Source organism: Condylura cristata, unplaced genomic scaffold (genome assembly GCF_000260355.1).
Source record: "Condylura cristata isolate star-nosed mole 26May11 unplaced genomic scaffold, ConCri1.0 scaffold00012, whole genome shotgun sequence".
Classification (NCBI taxonomy): Eukaryota; Metazoa; Chordata; class Mammalia; order Eulipotyphla; family Talpidae; genus Condylura; species Condylura cristata.
Window position 1 is genome coordinate 17,512,860 of NW_004567113.1, and position 19,250 is coordinate 17,532,109.

Below are 19,250 nucleotides of genomic sequence, written 5' to 3' on the forward strand. Positions count from 1 at the left end.
ATTATCTGCAAAAAAAAAAAAAAACAGGCATAAATCTTGAGTGGTGGAAACATTTTTGTATAGGTTAAGCCACAATTCAGTATTTCTATTAACCATGAAATAAAAGCAAGTTGAACTAAACTACAATGTAGATAAGATTAGACAAAGCTCTTCTTTCTGTCCAGGAATGAAGTTTAACAAAAGGCCCAGAGAACACAAAGGGCAGACTCCACTGGGAGTTCGGATGAGAGAAAAGGATTAGGGTCCAGTTTGGGCTTACAGTTGTTCAGAATGTTGCTGAAGTTTTTTAATAGCTCGCCTTCTAAATTGTATTATCCTTTTCCATCAATAGGACAGCTGAGTCAAGGCCTGAGAGCATTTCTGATGACATAAGATCCTTTTACCATCACAAACGCATTCCCCTTAAATCCTGAGATCGTAAGTACTAGGCTCCAAATTTAGAATACACAGAGTCTGCACTCTCTCATAAGGAAGAAAATCATTATTGGGTTCCTAAATTCAACTACAAAAGCAGAGCAACAATGTTTGCTTTATGTTGCAAAGGAAAGTGCATTTTTAAATATCACTGATGCCAACATTATTCCTCTGTGGTCACATGACCACAATGTGCTTGCTATGAGAGGTTCTTTTATACACAGAAACACAGAAAACAAACAGGCATTTCCTATAATAATCTCCAGCAGTAATTGGCATAAATGCTGAGCTCAAAAGATAAAATTTTATAAATGACTTCCTCATACTGGTTAATGACAAAAACATCCCTCTCCAATAGTTGTAGCTACAATATTACCAGTAAACTGAGGATAACATCTCTGTTCTAAAAGAGGTTTAGGAATCAGCTGTTTTAAAAAATGCTAAGAGATAACTTGGTGCTACAAGTTGTAGCCAAACAAATGAGCCAACCTAGCCCGTGTAGTACAACAGAAAGCACTGGGACTCTCAACGTGAGCACGATCAAGTAACTATATGGAACTATTATTCCAGAACGATTGGGCTAAAAATGATCCTCAGATTATTTTCCACCCTTTTAAGTTTCTATGATTCTATAACACTATTGGCATTCAATAAAGCGCAAGAATAATCATTGTGTATGAACAGAGCTCAGCTGTTCAAATTATCCATGAACACAAAGTTCAATACAAACCCAGGTAGAAGATGCCATACACAGTGACAATTCCATGTCTAGATTCAAGTTTAACTTTTAATTAAGATGATGCTCGTAATGACACATTTCAAGCATATGGACTATCATGCATCAATGCAGGGCTGATCCTTGAAAAATGTGGGGATTAGGGGAACTGCTCCCCATGCAGCCAAAATCCCCATATAACTTAACTAATTGAACTACTAGCCTGCTATTAACCAGAAGCCTTACTGATAACAGAGTCAACTAACATTTTTAACATTACATACTGTACTTTTACAATAAAGCTTTATTGAGCTTATAAAACATTATTAACAAGATAATAAAGAGGAAATACATATAGAAATATTGTATATTTATGGATACCAAAGTAGATCATATATAAGTAGATGCATACAATTCAAACCCATGTTGGGCCAGGGTCAACTGTATACTCATTACCTAAATTTGTCTAACTCTAATTTTTACCATTCCCATATGGATCTCACTCAACTTAAGATGGGGCTGCATTCCAATAAAGCCATCCTTATGTTGAAATATACATTTAGATATACCTAATCTACCAAACACCAGCTAGCCTATGGCTAAGCAAAATCATTTAATTTAAAGCCTATTTTGTAGTGAAGTGTTGCATGTTTCCTGAAACTTGATGAATAACATACTGAAAGTGAAAAACAAACATAATGGGATGTAAAAGTACCAAATATCTATCAAAAAAAAGTTGGCAACACAACACATTATAAAGTATCAAATATATCACATATTGCTAGCCTGGAAAATGATCAAATTTCTACTGAACCTACATTGTCAAGTTGAAAAATTATAAATTGAACCATTGTAAATCAGGAACAAACTGTGCTTTTTTAAAAAATCACAATTACTTTTGAAGAACCCCTAGTAACTTTCTCTGATGTCACTCACTTCCTTCCCTCAAGTCACAAATTTAGCTCTTAAAATGAGATCTGACCAAGCCTGGAATTCACTTCAGGGGGCATGGGGAAAGAGAAAGGAGGTTAGAGAGAAGGGGAAACAGATGGCTTAAGAATGGCCTAGATGATGGGACAAAGCATTCATTATAACATTCTCTCTACTCTTGTGTATGTTTGCAATTTTCCTTCCTAAGAAAATTCTCTGAAAAAATTAGAAAAAGAGATCAGATTATACATACTTCTAGACTATATTCCTAAAACTGTGCTATCCAAATTGGAAATCACTAGTCACATGTAGCTACTTACATTTAAATTCAAGCTAAAAGATCCTTGACCCATACAATAGGAACTGAAGAGGTAGGGCCATGAATAATACTTACCCAACTATTTTACAAAGTTATTGTGAAGATCATCTTTTACCTACTGAAGTACAATCGTACAGAAAATGTGTGGATTGCACAACCTCAATTAGGAAATCATAGCAGTGTGTGTAGTGAGTTTGGTGGCAAAGCCAATGTGTAAATTAGCAATAACATTCCAAGTGTATTTAAAAAAAAAACTGACAAATAATTCCAATTTTAATTTGAGAAATGAAGAGGTCACACATTTCAGCTTCTAATTTCACTTTTATTTCTCCACTCCCTTCATTTCAGAATAGAAAGACAACTTTCTATTTGCTTTTTTAACCCTCAATTTTCTTATGGTTTGAATTAAAAATGAAACCAAATTGCTTATAGGAGATTATCCAAGGATAGCTGGAATGAACTATTTGGGTTAAAAAGTCAAGGTACTTGCAGGAAGGTGTCAGCTTTCATCTACATATAATTAGATAGTTCCTCTTTCTCAGACAGATTGAGTATATCCTCATGTGTGTATGTAACTTGTGTGTCTATATATGTACCTCAAAGACAATTTAAAAGATCATGAAAACAACCTTCCTTGACAAAACAAGTGTTTTGTTTCCAAAGCTGAATTTCCTTTTATTCTGGACTAATCTAAGAGAAACTGGTGACAACACAAAAATGGACAACCATTTGTATCAGGTCAACCATTTATATCAAAGCAACATAATGCCAAGTTAGTTAACCCTCCCAGAGACCACATCTCAATGTCAGACGAACCAGTAAACCTCAACATTTCTTTCTTCATCTACCCACATGCAGATAGCTCCATAGACACAGTAATTCTCAACCAGAGGGTTCATGTGTTAGAATATGGGGGTGAAGAAGCAGTGAAGTTGGGAGAAATGATGTTCTGTCACATGAAAGTCCCTTTATCCAAGGCTGTTAGGTACAGGGGTTAGATAATGTATCTTTTTCACCAATGTTTGACCAATAAGTTTATTACTGTCTTTATCTCAATTAAGTCTTCACAGAAAATTATGATTTGGTTTAACTAGCTTTCAGTGGCCCATACCTGAGCTCTCAGGAAGACTGCCTTCCTCTGGACTAACTCACCTTTCTTTTGGGCAAGTGACTTTTTGGGGGCATTTCCACCTCTTCTTTTTACTGCCCTTTTAGACTTCTTGTAGACTGAATTCTCTTGTAGAGCAGCATGAACTTTGTTATACAAGAATTGCTTCTTAAAAATGCCTTCATCTTTTTTCATTGGTAACACATATAAAGCTACAACATTCTGAACCATGATGTGCTTCCAACATACTTGTGTACTGAATTCCTTGCTTTGCTTTCTGAATCATAACCAGGGAATCATTAGGTGTTCTGAGGAATTCCGAAATCTCCATCCACACCTCCCCTCAGGGCTCCAAAAACTGAGGTTCAAGTCAGAGTTCTGGGAGACATACATCCAATGCAGGTGAAGGCACAGCTACTGGTGGACCGTAAAAGCTTTCCACGTTGTATTCCATCTCTGGTCACCTCCTCTTGATCTTCATGTATTTTTCCCAGCCAAGTCTATGGAGAAAAGTTGGGGGGGCAGGCAGCTGGCCAGTACAGGGTGCTTCATGATATGTCAGGCCAACTTTCACACATACTCCGGGGGTTTGTGAGCATAAACTGGACAAAATAACTCTTTATTATAAGCCTAACCAATCTCTGGGGCTAATAAAAGCTGTTGTCTACATTTGGGTAGCTCACATTTATTTTTATCCTGGATTACCAAGCATTTCTGAGCAAAATAAGTTTTATATTCTCATCTTTTTCTTTCACTTGGTATCTCTTGAAGTAGCCTTATTCTTACATAAGAAATTTTTATTCTTCAGATCTGTGGTGCCTGTTTTGTATAATTTATCTTGAAAGGCATGAAAAGACTGAGATTTTTAAAAACAAGTTAAAAACTAAAGCTTAAAAAAAAAACTAAAGCTTTTATTTTACCTATATAGACATGTATATAGCTACACATCTATATAGATATGTGAATACATATCTATGTATTGATACATATATAAACATGCATCCATTTTTTTTTTTTTATTACAAGGAGCCAAGGAGTTGTTCATAATAGTGAGTGTGAGTTATTCCAGTTAAAGCTGTCTTTCCAGCACATACCATTAGGCATCATCTGTGAGTTCCAGTTTGTGTCTTTCAATTTGGAGTGTGCATTTGAAACTATTTTATCTGAGTGCAGGTTCTTTTCAGAGTCCTATAATTTTCCTCCAACTTTTTATAATTATCACATTAAATTCAGTTTTATTTGAGCAAAATTCTCACTTTTGCCCTTTCCAACGACTCTTATTTAGGAGAAACTATTTGTGCACTTATATTTCAGGACTTCATATAACAGTTAATTAAGTTACACATTTATGACCATTACAGCTGGCATAAGCAGATTTGCAAACAAAATGATTAAGCAGAGATGCTTACTGATTGATCAAGTAGGCATGGTGTCTGCAGAATGCTGGACAGAATTCTGTGCTACTGGTCAAATGTATCGGGCATGCTGTGCTCAGTGTTTTTAAAGGGGAATGGAGTGCATGTATTAATATGGCAGAAAGTTTGAAGAGTCCCTTCAGATTCAGATATGCTGTTTCAATTCCCCCTTGAAATAGGAAACCAAAATAAATTTCCACTGACAGGTTGGAAAGTAAGTTGCAGGGTTTTTTTTCAAGCACTTCTCAAAGTATATTATAAAAAGGCGAAGGAGGGAAATAAATGGGCCTTACTCTCTCTGAATGTCAAACTAAGTTCCCAATGTTGACTATCTAGGAGAAGGAGAAGTTTGTCAAGAGCATGAGCTAGATCTTTTACTTAGATTTTCAACAACATGGATCATAGGACTAGCAACACTGAGCGTCTCAATAACCACTTGGTTGATAGTGCACTAGTGACAGACATGTCCCACAGGCATGACAAACAACACTTAGTAACTGACCCCAGAATTTAAGTCTTATGAAAACATTTTTAACATTAGTGACTTGGAGATCCATTTGCCAAAACCAGGTTTTGGATCTGGTTTGGCTTGAAGGAAAATGAGAATATGGTTTTGATATATCTTGTGCATGATGCTTGGCTGGGGCTCAGTGTTTGTTGATTTAATGAATGAGAAACAGAAAGCCTTAGGAATAAGAGCACAAATTCTTTATGAAAAGGTATTTCAGCAGCATCCCTAACTCCCCAACATGCCACATTAGTGTCTGTTACATAAAATCTCCTCATCACCTTCAGCTTTAATTGCATTGTAAAGTCCAATTCTATGGAATCCAATTCCAGGTTGTCTTCAAACAACTTCAAAGCTTTGTAGCAACAAATCATTAGCCATGTCAATAGCTGAGTTCTTTAATTTATTGCTTTAAGTTCATAAAACACCTTGGGAATTTTGCTTTCTGAATGGGGCAGAAATGTGCTTCCATTGCAGACCATCTGACATTCTCCAGGGGAAAAGTGATTACAGAGGTTAACTAAGAATTGGAAAAGGCTTCGAAAACAAAGAGGTATGTACTAGATAAACAATCAAATCATTCCATCAGGGGGAGGTAATCTTAGATTTCCCACCCACACAAAAAGTAAAATCAAACCTCAAGGAATGGAGCAAAGGTGACAAATTTGGAGAGAACTGGAGAATGAATCCATTTGGTTCAGATAGTTTCTGCAGATCTTTATATTAACAGAAACTGCCTCTAGTTAGGCGCACTCAAGTGGAAGGATAGTTTGAACACCAGGCAGAATGCTCAAGCCGATACTTACTAACCTGGGCCTTACTCAGAATTAATTAATTAAAACTTGTTTCAAGTATTAGACTTCAAGATTATTAGACATCTTTGCAATATGCAGACAGTTGTAACCCCAAATTTTTCTAATTTTTTCAAAAACAGTTTAAAGCTTTGATCTAAGTCCACAGCTCATGTATCAAAAAAATTCCTCCCCCCCAACATATTCTGTATCTAGAATGCAAAATATGCAACTAACTTGAAGTGGGTAAGTGATCATACTAAAAGCTCAGTAACAGTACTTCCATACTGACAGAGTAGCAGAGTTCTATAATAGAAATGAAACTTTAGAAAAGTTTGGTAATATACCCAAATTTTTTTCTCTTCTGGGTTTCATTTTAACATCAGCTTGAAGAATTCTTTCCAATATATAGATGCAAAAACCTAACACTAAATCAGCTTGTTTCAAATGTTTTTATAATGTCCAGAGTGACTTGACATGTTACAGAAGGAACATTATTGTTTCCTTATTTCCTTAAAGGAAAAGAACCGCAGATCGGGAAACAAGATGGTTTTACCTGTTTCCCAAAGACACAGACCTGAGACAAGGGCTTGCATGCGTGCAGCTGTTTTTGGAAGTGATTCAGAGGCAAGGCAGTAGGGACCCAGAACAGTGAAATGGTGAAGGAAGGAAAGTAACCCCAAGGGTGTATATATGGAGCTAATGAACCCCTGGGGGCTGAGGTTGGGGCTATAGAGACATATATTATCATCCAATATTGTGACAGAAGACAAAAGTATTTATCCACCAGCTTCCATTCCCCATCATTCAAGGGATGATTTATGGGATGGCAAGTCCCTTCGTCAAACACATGTGCAAAGGTAAGAAAAGAGAAGCAGAGTCCCAAGTAGCTATGGCAGATAAGCTGGGGCAGAAAATCACGGAGAGGAAGTCTCTAACCTGCTGACTTTATGCAGCAGCAGCTGAAATAAGAAAAGGTAGACTGAGAGGAAAAGGGCCAGGACACGTTTTATCCAACTGAACCAAAGGATCTATTTTCACTCACCCAGTCAACTGTGAACAGACTTCCTGAAGTCTGATAACACAGGCTAAGAACGCAGGCTGGTGGAACATGTTGCTTATAGTAATGAGTTTTTTCTTTTTATCATTCATAACTATATTTGATACTTCCTTTCTAATTAAAAAAAAAAGAAATTTAAAGAAAGGTGGAACTTTGAGCATCCAGAACACTATGTGGCTGGCACCTAAGTGTGACAAGGCAGTCACTACAGCAGGAATTCAAGGATGGAAGTCACCAAAACCTGGACTAATGTAGTGGAGGCTTTGAAGAGTAGATCTGTTTGACCTAGGCTTCGAAAGTGTGCTCTACTTCAATAAAGGGGAGTCTGCCCATTTCAGGTGTTCAGGAGGGGCAAATAAAATGCTCATACCTGCTGGGATAGATTGAGCAGTTCTGACTTGAGCTGTCTTGAACATAAAGTCTTTATTATGTCTTGATTCACAACCCCTTTATTGAAGAAGAATATTTCACGCATCATTGCTAGACCTTTGTGTGTACTGATTCATTCAACCCAAATATCTTTGAGGAAGAGACTGTTACTGTTTTATAGATGAGGAATATGAAGTGCAGAGTCTGAGAAATAAACCTAAGGTCAAAAAGGTGGCCAACTAGCAAAACTAAGTAAGTCCCTCAAGCCCCAGCAATGACCGAGGGGAATATGGGGACTGAACCGCCATATTCTGCTGCCTCTCAGAGAGAGAAAACAGAGCAAGAAAAGGAAGCACACCATCTGAAGCATCTGCATTTAGGAACAGACAGGCTGGGAAAGGACTGATTTGGAAGCAGCCCAAGGGAAACAATTCTGTCAAGCAGCTGGAAGTCCTAATGGCCTCAAAACTATTTCCCAGAGAGCACAGTTCCAGAGCTGGGGCATCTAGAGAGCAGCACAGAAGGTCTTTCAGAAGGTCACCACCCATTGCTGCCTTGGTGATGATGCTACTGGAAGCGCCTCATGAGTGCACAATCGAAATAATCACACTCTGTTTAATACACACACTCTTTCTCTCTTACATTCTACCATGTCCAGCTGGAATCAGAGAAGGACGGAGTAAGAGAACTCATTAGACAGTAGGCCATTTAAAAAAAACAAAATAAAGACCCTTGGCTCTATAACAGATGCCCTAATTATCAAGATGTGGTGAATGCTTACTATTCAAAATTTTCCTTGCTGCCCCTGCCCCGAGCCCCCAACCTCTCCCCCCACCAGCAAAGGCTTTACCTTCTACCATCCCTCAGCACTCCAGTTTGGCCAGGTGGTAAAAAGGGTGATCCATCCTCATCCTGTTGAGTTTATGAATGAAAACATGAGTTCAGGGGTCTGCAGCTCTCTTTTCCTTCTACCACCAGATTGCAATGTCCAGATAGAGAACAAGCCCTCAACTGGGGGCTTACAGAGCCAGTCTCAGAGGATGGCAGAAACAAAGACCCCACCAACACTTGGGGCTGATTTGCTAGAATAGCCTAATGGAGCCTAGCTGACAGCTACAGCACTAAGATTGTATATGTGTTTATCTATGAGCCATTGGTTCTAAAGTCCAACACTCCCCTCAGTTGGCTGTAAATGACAACTTCCTTGTGTCTCAGTTTCCTTGACTGTATTATTTCTCTGGAATTCTGTGATGATAAAGTGCAATCATGGTCTTGACAGTAATTTAAATAGAAAACATTAAACACCAAGTTGCGGGCCCTCCCTGGTGGCACAGCGGGTTAAAGGACAGCACTGAGAAGCTAAAGCCACTGCAGCATGAGTTCAATCCCAGCCCTGGAGGTGACCCCCATGGCGCGGCAGATCTCTCCTGACCCGCCCACTGCTCCCCTCAGCAGTGTACTTCGTCAGTCAGCCTGTTCTGCTCCTCACTCTGTTTCTGGTGAATCCTCTCACTGCCCCTGCACCTCTGGTCTGTACCCCAGAGCTCTGTATGCATAAATAAATAAATCTTTAAAAAAAAAACAATGTGGAGAGTTAGCTTCCTATACACAGAGGTTCTCGGCAAGTGTTTTCACCAGAAGGTCTAAGTTTAAGAGTCATTCTTCAATGAGATTCACAAACTTTACCTTGGCATGAAAAGTTTGCTGAGGGATGACATGAATGAAAAAGGGGTTAAGTCTTAAGAGAACTCTGGCATTTAACAGACTTCTTCCATTTTCATAGGCTCCAGTGGGTTTTAAATTATCTTTATGAACGACATTGATAACCATTTACAGTCCATTCCCCCCACTCATCTTCCAAGACTCAGCTGCATTAAAAAATCAGAAGTTCTAGTTCTAGATCTTGAGAAAAAGGTCTCGCAGCTAGGAGACCTATGCTGGGGTTGTCATTGGATAGACCCTTCCTCCTCTTGGTGTCCTTCCTCAGTCTTCACTTCCTCTGTTACTCAAGGGATCAATTTGATCATTAAAGTAATCAAATCCCCTGATCCCTCTACATCTCCCTGCTAGTCTATCAACTCATGAAGAAGCAGCACTGCAGATTTTTAGGATTTTCCACCAGCCAATTCCCTGAGATATCTTGAACTAGGGGGAAAGGGTAGGAAAAGATATAAAGCTTTCAAAGAGCTATATAGTAAATATGATTAGGTCTTAAAGAATGTACTACCTGCCCTGGTCTCATCCCAGCTTCTCAATCTGTCCACTCTCTATCAATCATGATTGGTGGACTTCCTTTAGAGACTGTTTCACTTCCAGAGCTGTGCACATGTTGTCCCTTGAGTTAGAACACTTTCCCCACCCTGCTTTTCTTACTTAAGTCCTATTGCTTACTCATCCGCCACATGAGTAAATTTGATGAGCACAGCAGGGATGGAATCTCAAGTACTCATCCTCATAACTTCAGTCCTGCACACAGAAAATAAGAATGAAATATTTGATAAAACAGAAGGATTAAAAGCCAAGAGTGACTACTGACATGTTAGGGTACTAAAGATACTTTGTTTTTCCATTTATATCCTATTTATTGGATTCTACTTTTAAGAAAATTAAGAAGTAAAATATCATAAATTCTTTCCAAAAGAAGTTTACTTAATTACCTAAAACAGGCAGGAACATTTTATGTTATATATACACTTTTCATGTTTTACTTATGTATTTTATCTTTTCCACAATTAAAAAAAAAAAAAGCTGGCATTTGTTGAGTACCAAAGACCTATATTTGAGGCTCGCAGCCTGCCTGATCCCAATGTCCCACATAGTCGAGAATGTGTTCACACAACTCAGTTTCCTCTGTCCTTTGATTTGAGCAATACACTCAGGTACATCCAAATGGACCCAAAAAAGAGTGGTGCTATCAGGGAAAAGCACCCCTGAATTCTACCTCAGGCCAAGTCTGTATCAATGCAAATTTGAGATAGATCACTGAGCAAATTCTTTTTAGAAGCCTTGCTATCTTGCCTTAGCCCAAGTATTGTTTTAATGTTCAACACAGGCAAAACTGATGGGCTGCAGTCTGAGGGGGTGACAAGAGATACTGTTTAGTTGGAAAGAAGCTTACTGTCAAACCTGGATTTTAAAAACAGAGGGGATATCAATTATAATATAAAGTGGTTCTCCTCAGGAAAAAAGACAGAAGCTTCACATCTGCTGGTTATCTGTTTAAAAAATGGCTCAGCTTTACTGACCCCAGTTCAGACAAGGCCCAGTTCAGCTAAGACTGTGAAAGAGCTTCCAACAAATGATAAAATTCAAGAGCAGACCCTACCTCCCAACCAAGTTAATGTCCCATAAAGAGAAACAGGCACAGAAATTGATAGTAGCCTGTTCCACAGGGAGCCTAAACTCAAAAGGCCATTATCAGCTATGGCATCATCAGTGGGAATAAACACAGGGTATTTGGCAATCAATCAAAGTAGGCCATCCAAATCATGCATTCCTTTGTCTGGTTCCAGATACAGGGTGGCCTCTTCAAAAGTACTAAGCATCTGTTTCCTCCATTATATGAGTGTCCAAAATAGTCAGACAGGCTGTTTAAGCATACAGCCTGGCTTCTAAGAGGCACTTTATATAAACTGGGCTACGACTGCCGGTGTAAATCTCAAAAAGTTGATGAAAATACACTAATAATCTAAGGATATTCTGGGTAATGGGTAATTTTGTTTTTTAATCAATTTCTCAGATCAATTTTCCAATATGATAGAGACATATGATTTTTAAAAGATACTTTTAAAGAAAGATTTGAAGAGGATTACTATAACTGAAATATTTCTTGCATACATTAATAATTGTCTATAGAGCCTCACTGTATATAATCTATATCACTGAATGTAAAGAGTTTTGAATTTTAACTATTGTTTCCCCATGAAAGCCCCTCTTAGTCATTTAGATTTCCATTAATCTTTCTCTAGGTACTAAAGCCAGAGTCTTCCAGCTGGGTATCACATCCTCAAGTCACAGAAATGGCAATTTTATAGCAAAAGAAAATAACATCTCATTGTCAGCACCCACCTTGCTCTTGCTGAAGACAGCCCATCTCTTCAGGAACTGTCTGTAGTGATTCTCAGATAAGACCCTTTACCTGCATCCTAACTGTTGACACAGAAATAGGCAGAAAATTCCCTTTCTCCCTAAGTAGCTGACATAGTGCACTGGAATTTGTCACTTTAATATACACAGATACTAAATCTGTCAATAAAATAAAATCTCCAGGTAAGAAAGGATTCTCTCTAGCTGACTGCTATATCCCCAGCACTTCCCACAGTAGCTTGCAAACAGGAGATTGTATTTTTAATGAAAATAGATGAATTTATTTTGTTTTGTTTTGTTTTCATGCCCTGCAGCACAACAATGAGACAGTTAAATGTGTTTCCTGACCAGGGGAATCTCCATCCTTGGAAAAGTTTATAAACACATAACTTTATTAAGAATAAAAATGTATTTCTGCATTGGGGGAGAGACTGAACCAAATGACCTCTTTAGTTCCTTGCAACTCCAGCACCACACCATAAGAGAAACTGTATCAGCTACAGAAAGTCTTTGGATTGGCAACAGAAAACCTGACTCATAGGTAGAGAAGTTACCACAATGTTTAAAATAAAGATAATAGCTGCTCTGGGACAGGGATACAAAAATACTAACTCATCCAAGATGTGGATGCTTTCCTAGGAGAGAGAGAAATCAGTTAAAAGCTGGAAAACGGCACATGTGTTTCAGGATCTTCTGGGAGCCAAGTCCCAAAACCATTAATAGGGAAAAAATTGAGAAGCTAGGGGGTCAAGATTAAAATAGAAATGAGTCAACAGTATCACACTAAACTGAAGCTTTTGTTTTCTAGTCAACAAATTTCCACTTAAGAAACATCTGAATTTAGCCTTGACTTTAACTGAAGATTAAAACAGGATAAAATGGATAATCTTGGATTTGATATTTAAGAATTCTTGACCATTAAAAAAATCATTTATCTACGGTGTCAAATTCAAGAATATCTAAAATTGAAGGTAAGTTGTTCTTAATGGATGGAAGGGAGAGACAGCTTTCAGGAAAAGGAGATAAATTTATATTTTCCTAAAGAAGTCTTAAAACAATCTAATTCTAAAGGTGTAACTAGGGAAACTTCATACATGAATGAGCTTTGGAGGGATTTGTTTACTCTCCTCCATCCCCCCAACACACCCTTCCTTTGTTTTGTTCACATTATAGGAGATTAAGAGACCAGCAGAGGCAGAGAATTCTACCAGGAGAGATGCAATGCCTTATTGCTGGGTTTGCAGAATCTGTCCCCTTGAACTGGGGTTGTTACCAAGACATTGCAGAGAGAGCACTTCTTAAGACTGTAAACAAATGAACAAAGTGAAACAATTCAACATTTCCTTGGATCTGTATGAAGAGAATGTTAAACTTTGTAGTCAACTCCTGATCACTCGTACCTCAAATCATTCCAAAAAATCTTATTTTTAATAGCCATAATTGATGGCTATTCTAGTGACATCAGTGAAAGTGCAGAGAAAAGTCACCTCCTCTGTATACATACACTTTTCAAAATTTCTATTATTTGAATGAGAGAGGTCTTACACAAGAATTCTGTGGGATTAACTACACATCTGGTTAACAGACCTGGTGTTGGATTTGATTATGGCCACACAACTAAACCTTAAATCCACATGTTGTTCCTATTTAACTGACATATATGAACTAACTAATTTATAGAAAATGTGCAGCAAATTATTTCTTCCACCCCCATGCCTTAAGAATGCACCAGCAATAGGGTGAAAAAGACAACCCCCACAGAACAATTGCACTCCTAGAAGCTCTCCAATGATGTAAAGCAGATATTCTTGTTTTAGTTATCTGAATTTGTGCCCCTGAAATAAGTATAGGGGGGTGGGGAAGGGAAGGAATAATCGAACCCGATAAACTTGACCTCTTGGGACCTCAATTTCCTCCCCAGAAAACTAATGGGTAAGTCCAGACATGATGCCAGATTTTCTTAGTAACAACCATCTCTGACCACTAATTATGAACAGCATAATTCGTATGCAAGAGTCAACCCATATTCTTAAAAGTATGTCATTATTTATTAGAGCTTTAAATGCCTAAAAGACCCACAAGTTACACTTTAATATAACCACAGCACATTTTCTGTGGACGGCTTTGGAAAACACTGGCAGCCGAACAACCAAGCCCAGCCAGGAAGAGCAGAAGGGACCCCGGAGAACTTCACCGGATGGGGCCGGGTGGGGCGGGTGGGACGCAAAGGGCGCCCGGGAGGCACCGGGTGAGGGAGCGGTGCCGAGGGCAAAAGGCATGTGTGTCTAGGGAGGAGCTGGAGGAAGAGCCTCAGTCTGAAAGCACGTCTGGTCTTTCTAGAGCTTCCTCCGTAAGACTTGTGGTCTGTAACTACAAAATCTCTCCAGCCACCACCTGCAGCTACAGGGTCGTGGGAGGAGGAAGAAAGGAAATGGTTGGGTGCCAGAAGAACCTCGCTCCTCGCTCCCGGCGCCCCCAAGCCACAGGGGCAAAAGTGGACTTTGAACACCGACAAAGAAAATGGGGAAGAAGAAAGACAGAGGACACCGCCTTTCTCACCCGGCTTCACGGCTTTCAGTAGAAAGGAAAAGCAGCCACCGCCGCCCCTTCCCGAGGCCTTTTGCCGGGGGATGTGAAGCGTGGACAGAAACCGCACCCTCAAAACCCAACCGGTCTCCGGCCAGATCTGGAACCCCGGGCTGGTAGCCGAGGAGGAGCGGCCCCTGGCCGGCCCGCAGACTCAGGGCTGGGGCTTGCCCAGTCCCTCCACCCCTCGCTCCAGCCCGGGGGGTACTCGATTCTCCACGCACCCGCCCGCCCCTTCTCTTCCTCGCGTTCCCGCCTCTGCCCGCCGCCCCCGGCCTTTCAGTAGCGGAGTATTTTAATACTTCCACCCACCCCGACAAGGCGGCCTTTTGAAAACTTTAAGTGCATCTAAGGCTTTTGTCCACATCCTGGGATGGGCCCCATCGGCCGGGTGAGTGCCTGAGGGTGTCCGGGATTTCACAAAGCTTGGGGAAGCCACCTCGGAAATCCCACCCCTGCGTTTTGGACCCGCTTCCACATGCGTGTGACCACTGAGCGCTTCGGCTAACAATCCCACCCCTGGGCGCCCCTAGGCACGAGGGCACCGGGAGGAAAGCCCCTCACCCCGCGCCTTTCTCCACTGTCACGAGGGAGTCAGTGTGCGCGGAGAGAGGGGGGCAGCTGAAAATCGCCGTGGCTGTAAGAATCTCTTTAAAAAGAAAAAATGGGAAGGGGTCTTTGGGCTCTCACCACCCCGGCATCCGGGCGCCAAGCGGCGACACACTGTTGCACCACGTAGTTGAGGAACCCTAGTCCGTAGCCTCTCCGCCCCAGACTCGCGCCCAAATCGCACACACCCACAGCCGCCACGGTCGGGAGCCCCCGCCCCAGTCCCCGACAGTCCCCGCCCGCACCTCCAGAAGGCAGCGACCACCCAGCACTGGAGGAGCAGCGGGCGAGGGAAGCGAGGCCCCGGCACTCACAGACTGTCTCCCCACGGCCACGGCCATCGCGCCTGCGGCTGCGGCTGCGGCTGCGGCTCGGAACGCGCCCGGGTGCTCTCCGCCGACACTGCTGCTGCTGGGGCTCTGGCTCCGCGCGCCTCCCCCGCGCCTCCCTAGCGGCTGCGCTCTGCTCGCGCTCGGCTCCCGCTCGCAGCCAGCAGCATCTGCTCCCCCCACGCCGCCGCCCCTCCAGCTTTATTAGAGCAACATGGCCACCCGCCTGGAAGGGACCATTTCGCTTCCCCGGGAAGGGGTGCGAGCCTGCGCCGCGGGGCTGAGGGGGTGGGAGGGAACCGGCCCGGGGGCCTTCCGCCGGGGTCTGCAGGCTTCGGCCGCGGGGCGCGCCCTCGGAGGAAGTAGCGGTGGGCTGCAAAATGACCCCCTCGGGCGCCGCAGAGATTCCCCGGCCCTGTGTTCTAGCCGCTGCCCCCCGCACCTAGAGGTGCTGGAGTCCGAGTAAAAGCTCCGGCGCGGAGGTCCCTGCCCTGGGTCGCGCCACGCGCTCCGCGAAACCTGCGGCTGGAGCGGCTGCTGGAAGGGAAGGAGCACTAGGGCGAGCCGGGCCGCTCTGACAGCATCTCGAGGGAAGGTAACCCCGGGCTAGCAGGCCCCACCCGGAGGAACCGGCTGGAAGGGTGAGGGCTGCCGGGAGAGCGGTGGCGACCGAGGCGGGGCCGGGCCGACGCCCGCGAGGGAAGCGCGCCCGCTACACTTGTCTGCTTGGGGGAGACGGAAAAGCCCGCGGTTGGAAGCTGCCTCGGAGCGTGCGGCCGAGTGGGCGACCACATTGGAGAGGAAGAGGCCGTAGCCGTTGCTGTGGACAACCTACCACCGCCTAATGCTAGAGAGGAAGACAAGCAGCTCGCCCCCGCTGCAGCTGCGGCGGGCCCTGGAGCGCGGGGGCCGCTGCCTCTCCGCCGCCAAAGGAGAACTCGCTGGTCACGCGTGGGGGCTCACACTTTATTTGATCGCTGGAAAGTGGCCAGGCGACCCCAAGGCGCGCGCGTGGGGTTGCAGCTGGGGGCGGGGAGTTGTCTGTAGAGTCGGTGCGACTTCACGTCTGGGACTAGCTGGGAAACTCCACCCCTGTAGGGAAGAATTCCCCCACCCCACCCCCAGCAGAAGTTGGGGCGTCGCTGCTTGTGGGCGTGGTGGGCAGAATGACAGACCTCGGTGAATACTGGGGGGCCTGGCGCGGGGGCAAAGGCTGGGCGGCGAGATGTGGCAGAGGTCAAGCTACTGCAGATTCTCTTGGCCCTTGACAGTACCAGAATTCGTGATTGAAAATAGCGACCAGTCGGGGGACGGGGTTACCAGTCGGGTTGAAGCGCGTGGAAATATAGGCAGGGGGTGAAAGACTGTGATCGGCCCACGGAATTGCGTTTGGGGGAATTTCCTCCGGGAAAACTCGAGTTACTGAAATAGGTGAAAGATAAACCCCCTTTCTATACTGGGGCGCCTCCCGGGTCTGAGCTGACACTTCAAACACGGAAGTTTCCTGGGGTGGTGTCTGCATTCTGCGGTCTCTGTCTCAGGGGGGCCACGGGGTGGGAACGCGCTGCGCCACCTTTGGCGAAGTAAGAGTGGCCTCCCGGCTGGAGCACATCTACCAGGGCAAAAATTGGGTGCATCTGGGTGGCCCGAGGTCACTCAGGCTAAATTAAACCCGCAGAGCACCAGCGGCGTCCAGCTCTGAGTAGGCAAAAAGACCAGAGACTCAGAATCGAACCTCTTCAGTACGTGGGCGGGCCCAGATTTGCAGAGCACTGCACTCATCAGTTTGGGCCAGTTTCTCCCATGTAGGCATCAAATCTTTCCTTTTTCCTCCTGTATTTTTGTTGAGATAACATTGGTTTGCAACACGGTATGTGATTCAGAGATAAAGAATCACATCTCTTCAGATACAAGTTGGCAAAGCTCACTCACCACCCTGTTCTCTGTTATCCCACTTGCCCTCTGTTGGGAAGCCTCAAATCTACAGAAATCAAGTCTTTAAAAGACAAGAGCCACCATTTTATGTGAAGCATAATAGTTCGTGCTCCATACGTGTTGAATTAATATTACCATGTGGATAGAGGCCATGGCAAGAGAGGGGACATACTTTCATCTGCAGCTCTTTGTATGGCCTTTTGTTCCTTCTGCCATAGGGAAGTTTAGGCAGCAAGCAGCTCTGCCCTTGGAGAAGAGGTGTTTCAGGTAAACCTGATGAAAAGATGGCTCCACAGCTTTAATTAAATGCAACAGCAAACAAGTTATCAGTTTTGTTTAATGTTAACCAGACTAAACTGTAGAATTTAATTATTTATCATTTACTTATTTTAAGTGCTTTTTGTGTATACAACCGATTGGATTGTAAGACTGTGAACTCCCTACCTTTGTAGATAGTTTAATTCTAACAACAGTAACTTAAAGTCACTTATTTTGTCATCTGTTTGAGAAAATGCTTTTAGGGCAAAATCACAGTTTACCCTCTTCTGCCTAGATTTTTTTCAGTGACTAGGAGTAATAAATAACCCCTCCCTGATTATTTTTTGATAGGTAGGCACATATGTATTTTAATAAAAAATACAATTTTGGTCAAGGAAATGATTGTAGAATGTTAGTTCTCATTATGAAGTTATATAAATAGTCTACAACCAGGCTAAATAGGTTCAAAATCCTTGCATTAGCACTTTGCAACTGAGTGACAGGGAATAAGTTATTTAACCTTGTAGTGATTCAATTTCCTTGTCTTAAAAACCCATTTAATGGTGTTCTCCTTAATAGAGCTGGTAAAGGTTTATGTAACCTTTTCAGTAAGTGTCTAGCACTGTGGTAGGAACAAAATTTTTTAAATAAGGATGATTCTGTGTGTGTGTGTGTGTGTGAAGTTTCTGTGAGGTGACTGAAGAATAACTCCAAATTGTTTTACTTTCACAATGGTTATTTTTCTCAATCTCCTTTGAAATTTAACAGATTTATTTGTAAATATAACCTACACAGAAACTACTCCACAGTGACAAATATCCTACTTACCTTTAACATGTTTACTCATTTTTATCCAGTATACTAAAGCCCTACCTTTTTGTTGGCAGTTAATAGAATGCCTTAGGATCCTCATAAAACTTCCAGGTCACCAAAAATTCTACTAAGTCACCAAAACAAAATCACCAATATCCATTTTCTGTTTTCCAAAAATGTATTTCTAGACTGAAATTCAAATTCTTATCAATATAATTATACAAGAGCATACAAAGCCCTAGGAAACCGAATATATTTCATTACATAATATTTGTGATCAAGAAAATGTTGCTTACCTTTAAATAAATAATAGGAATAGTCAAAGAAAAATTAATGATTAAGATGCCCATTTTTACTAGAATGGTACACATATAAGAAATGGAACTAATGCATAAATATCAGAATGACTCTGAAAGATTGCACAACTTTGATATACAGCAAGCTCCCCTCTATGTGTCTGGTTATAAAAATACAAATAAATAAATACATAGATAAAGCTTGGCCAAAGGAGGGTTTTACTGAACTGAATCCAAGACAAGAATAGCCAGCAGAAAATGCACAAAATGATGTAAAAATAAACTATTATTTTTAAAAAATAGAATCACTTAATATTTAAAAGAAAGAATAGGGCCCTCCCTGGTGGCACAGCGGGTTAAAGCACAGCACTGAGAAGCTTAAACCAGTTCCGCATGAGTTCGATCCCCGCCTGCCCAGGAGTAGATCCACATGGCGCACCAGACCTCTCCTGACCAGCCCCCTGCTCCCCTCAGCAGTGTACTTTGTCGATCTGCCTGTTCTGAGCTCCGCTCTGTCTCTGGTGCATCCTCTCACCATCCTGCACCGCTGGTCTGTACCCCAGTTCTTTATGAATAAATAAATCTTAAAAAAAAAAAAAAAAAAAGGATAGCCAGCAGACCAAGCTATTGCTGTAACTTCAAATCATTATTGCTAGCAAAAACAATCCGCCAAATAATCATTTTAAAATGTTACCATTGGACAAAAATG

At 42.1% G+C, this 19,250-nt stretch overlaps 1 protein-coding gene across 6 annotated transcripts in view; it reads right to left on the minus strand.

The window, feature by feature from the left end:
* SEPT11 (septin 11) overlaps positions 1 to 17,489 on the minus strand; it is a 93,106-nt gene extending 75,617 nt beyond the window's left edge. For 4 of the 6 annotated variants that reach the window (XM_012724100.1, XM_012724098.1, XM_012724096.1 and 1 more), the window contains exon 1: positions 15,156 to 15,386. In XM_012724100.1, coding sequence (XP_012579554.1) covers positions 15,156 to 15,251 — 96 coding nt within the window. In that variant the 5' untranslated portion in view covers positions 15,252 to 15,386. Of the gene's footprint in view, positions 1 to 15,155; positions 15,434 to 16,074 lie in introns of those variants that run through there. The other 2 variants (XM_012724101.1, XM_004681196.2) reach the window with 2 other exon arrangements.
* Between the last annotated feature and the right edge of the window lie 1,761 nt (positions 17,490 to 19,250).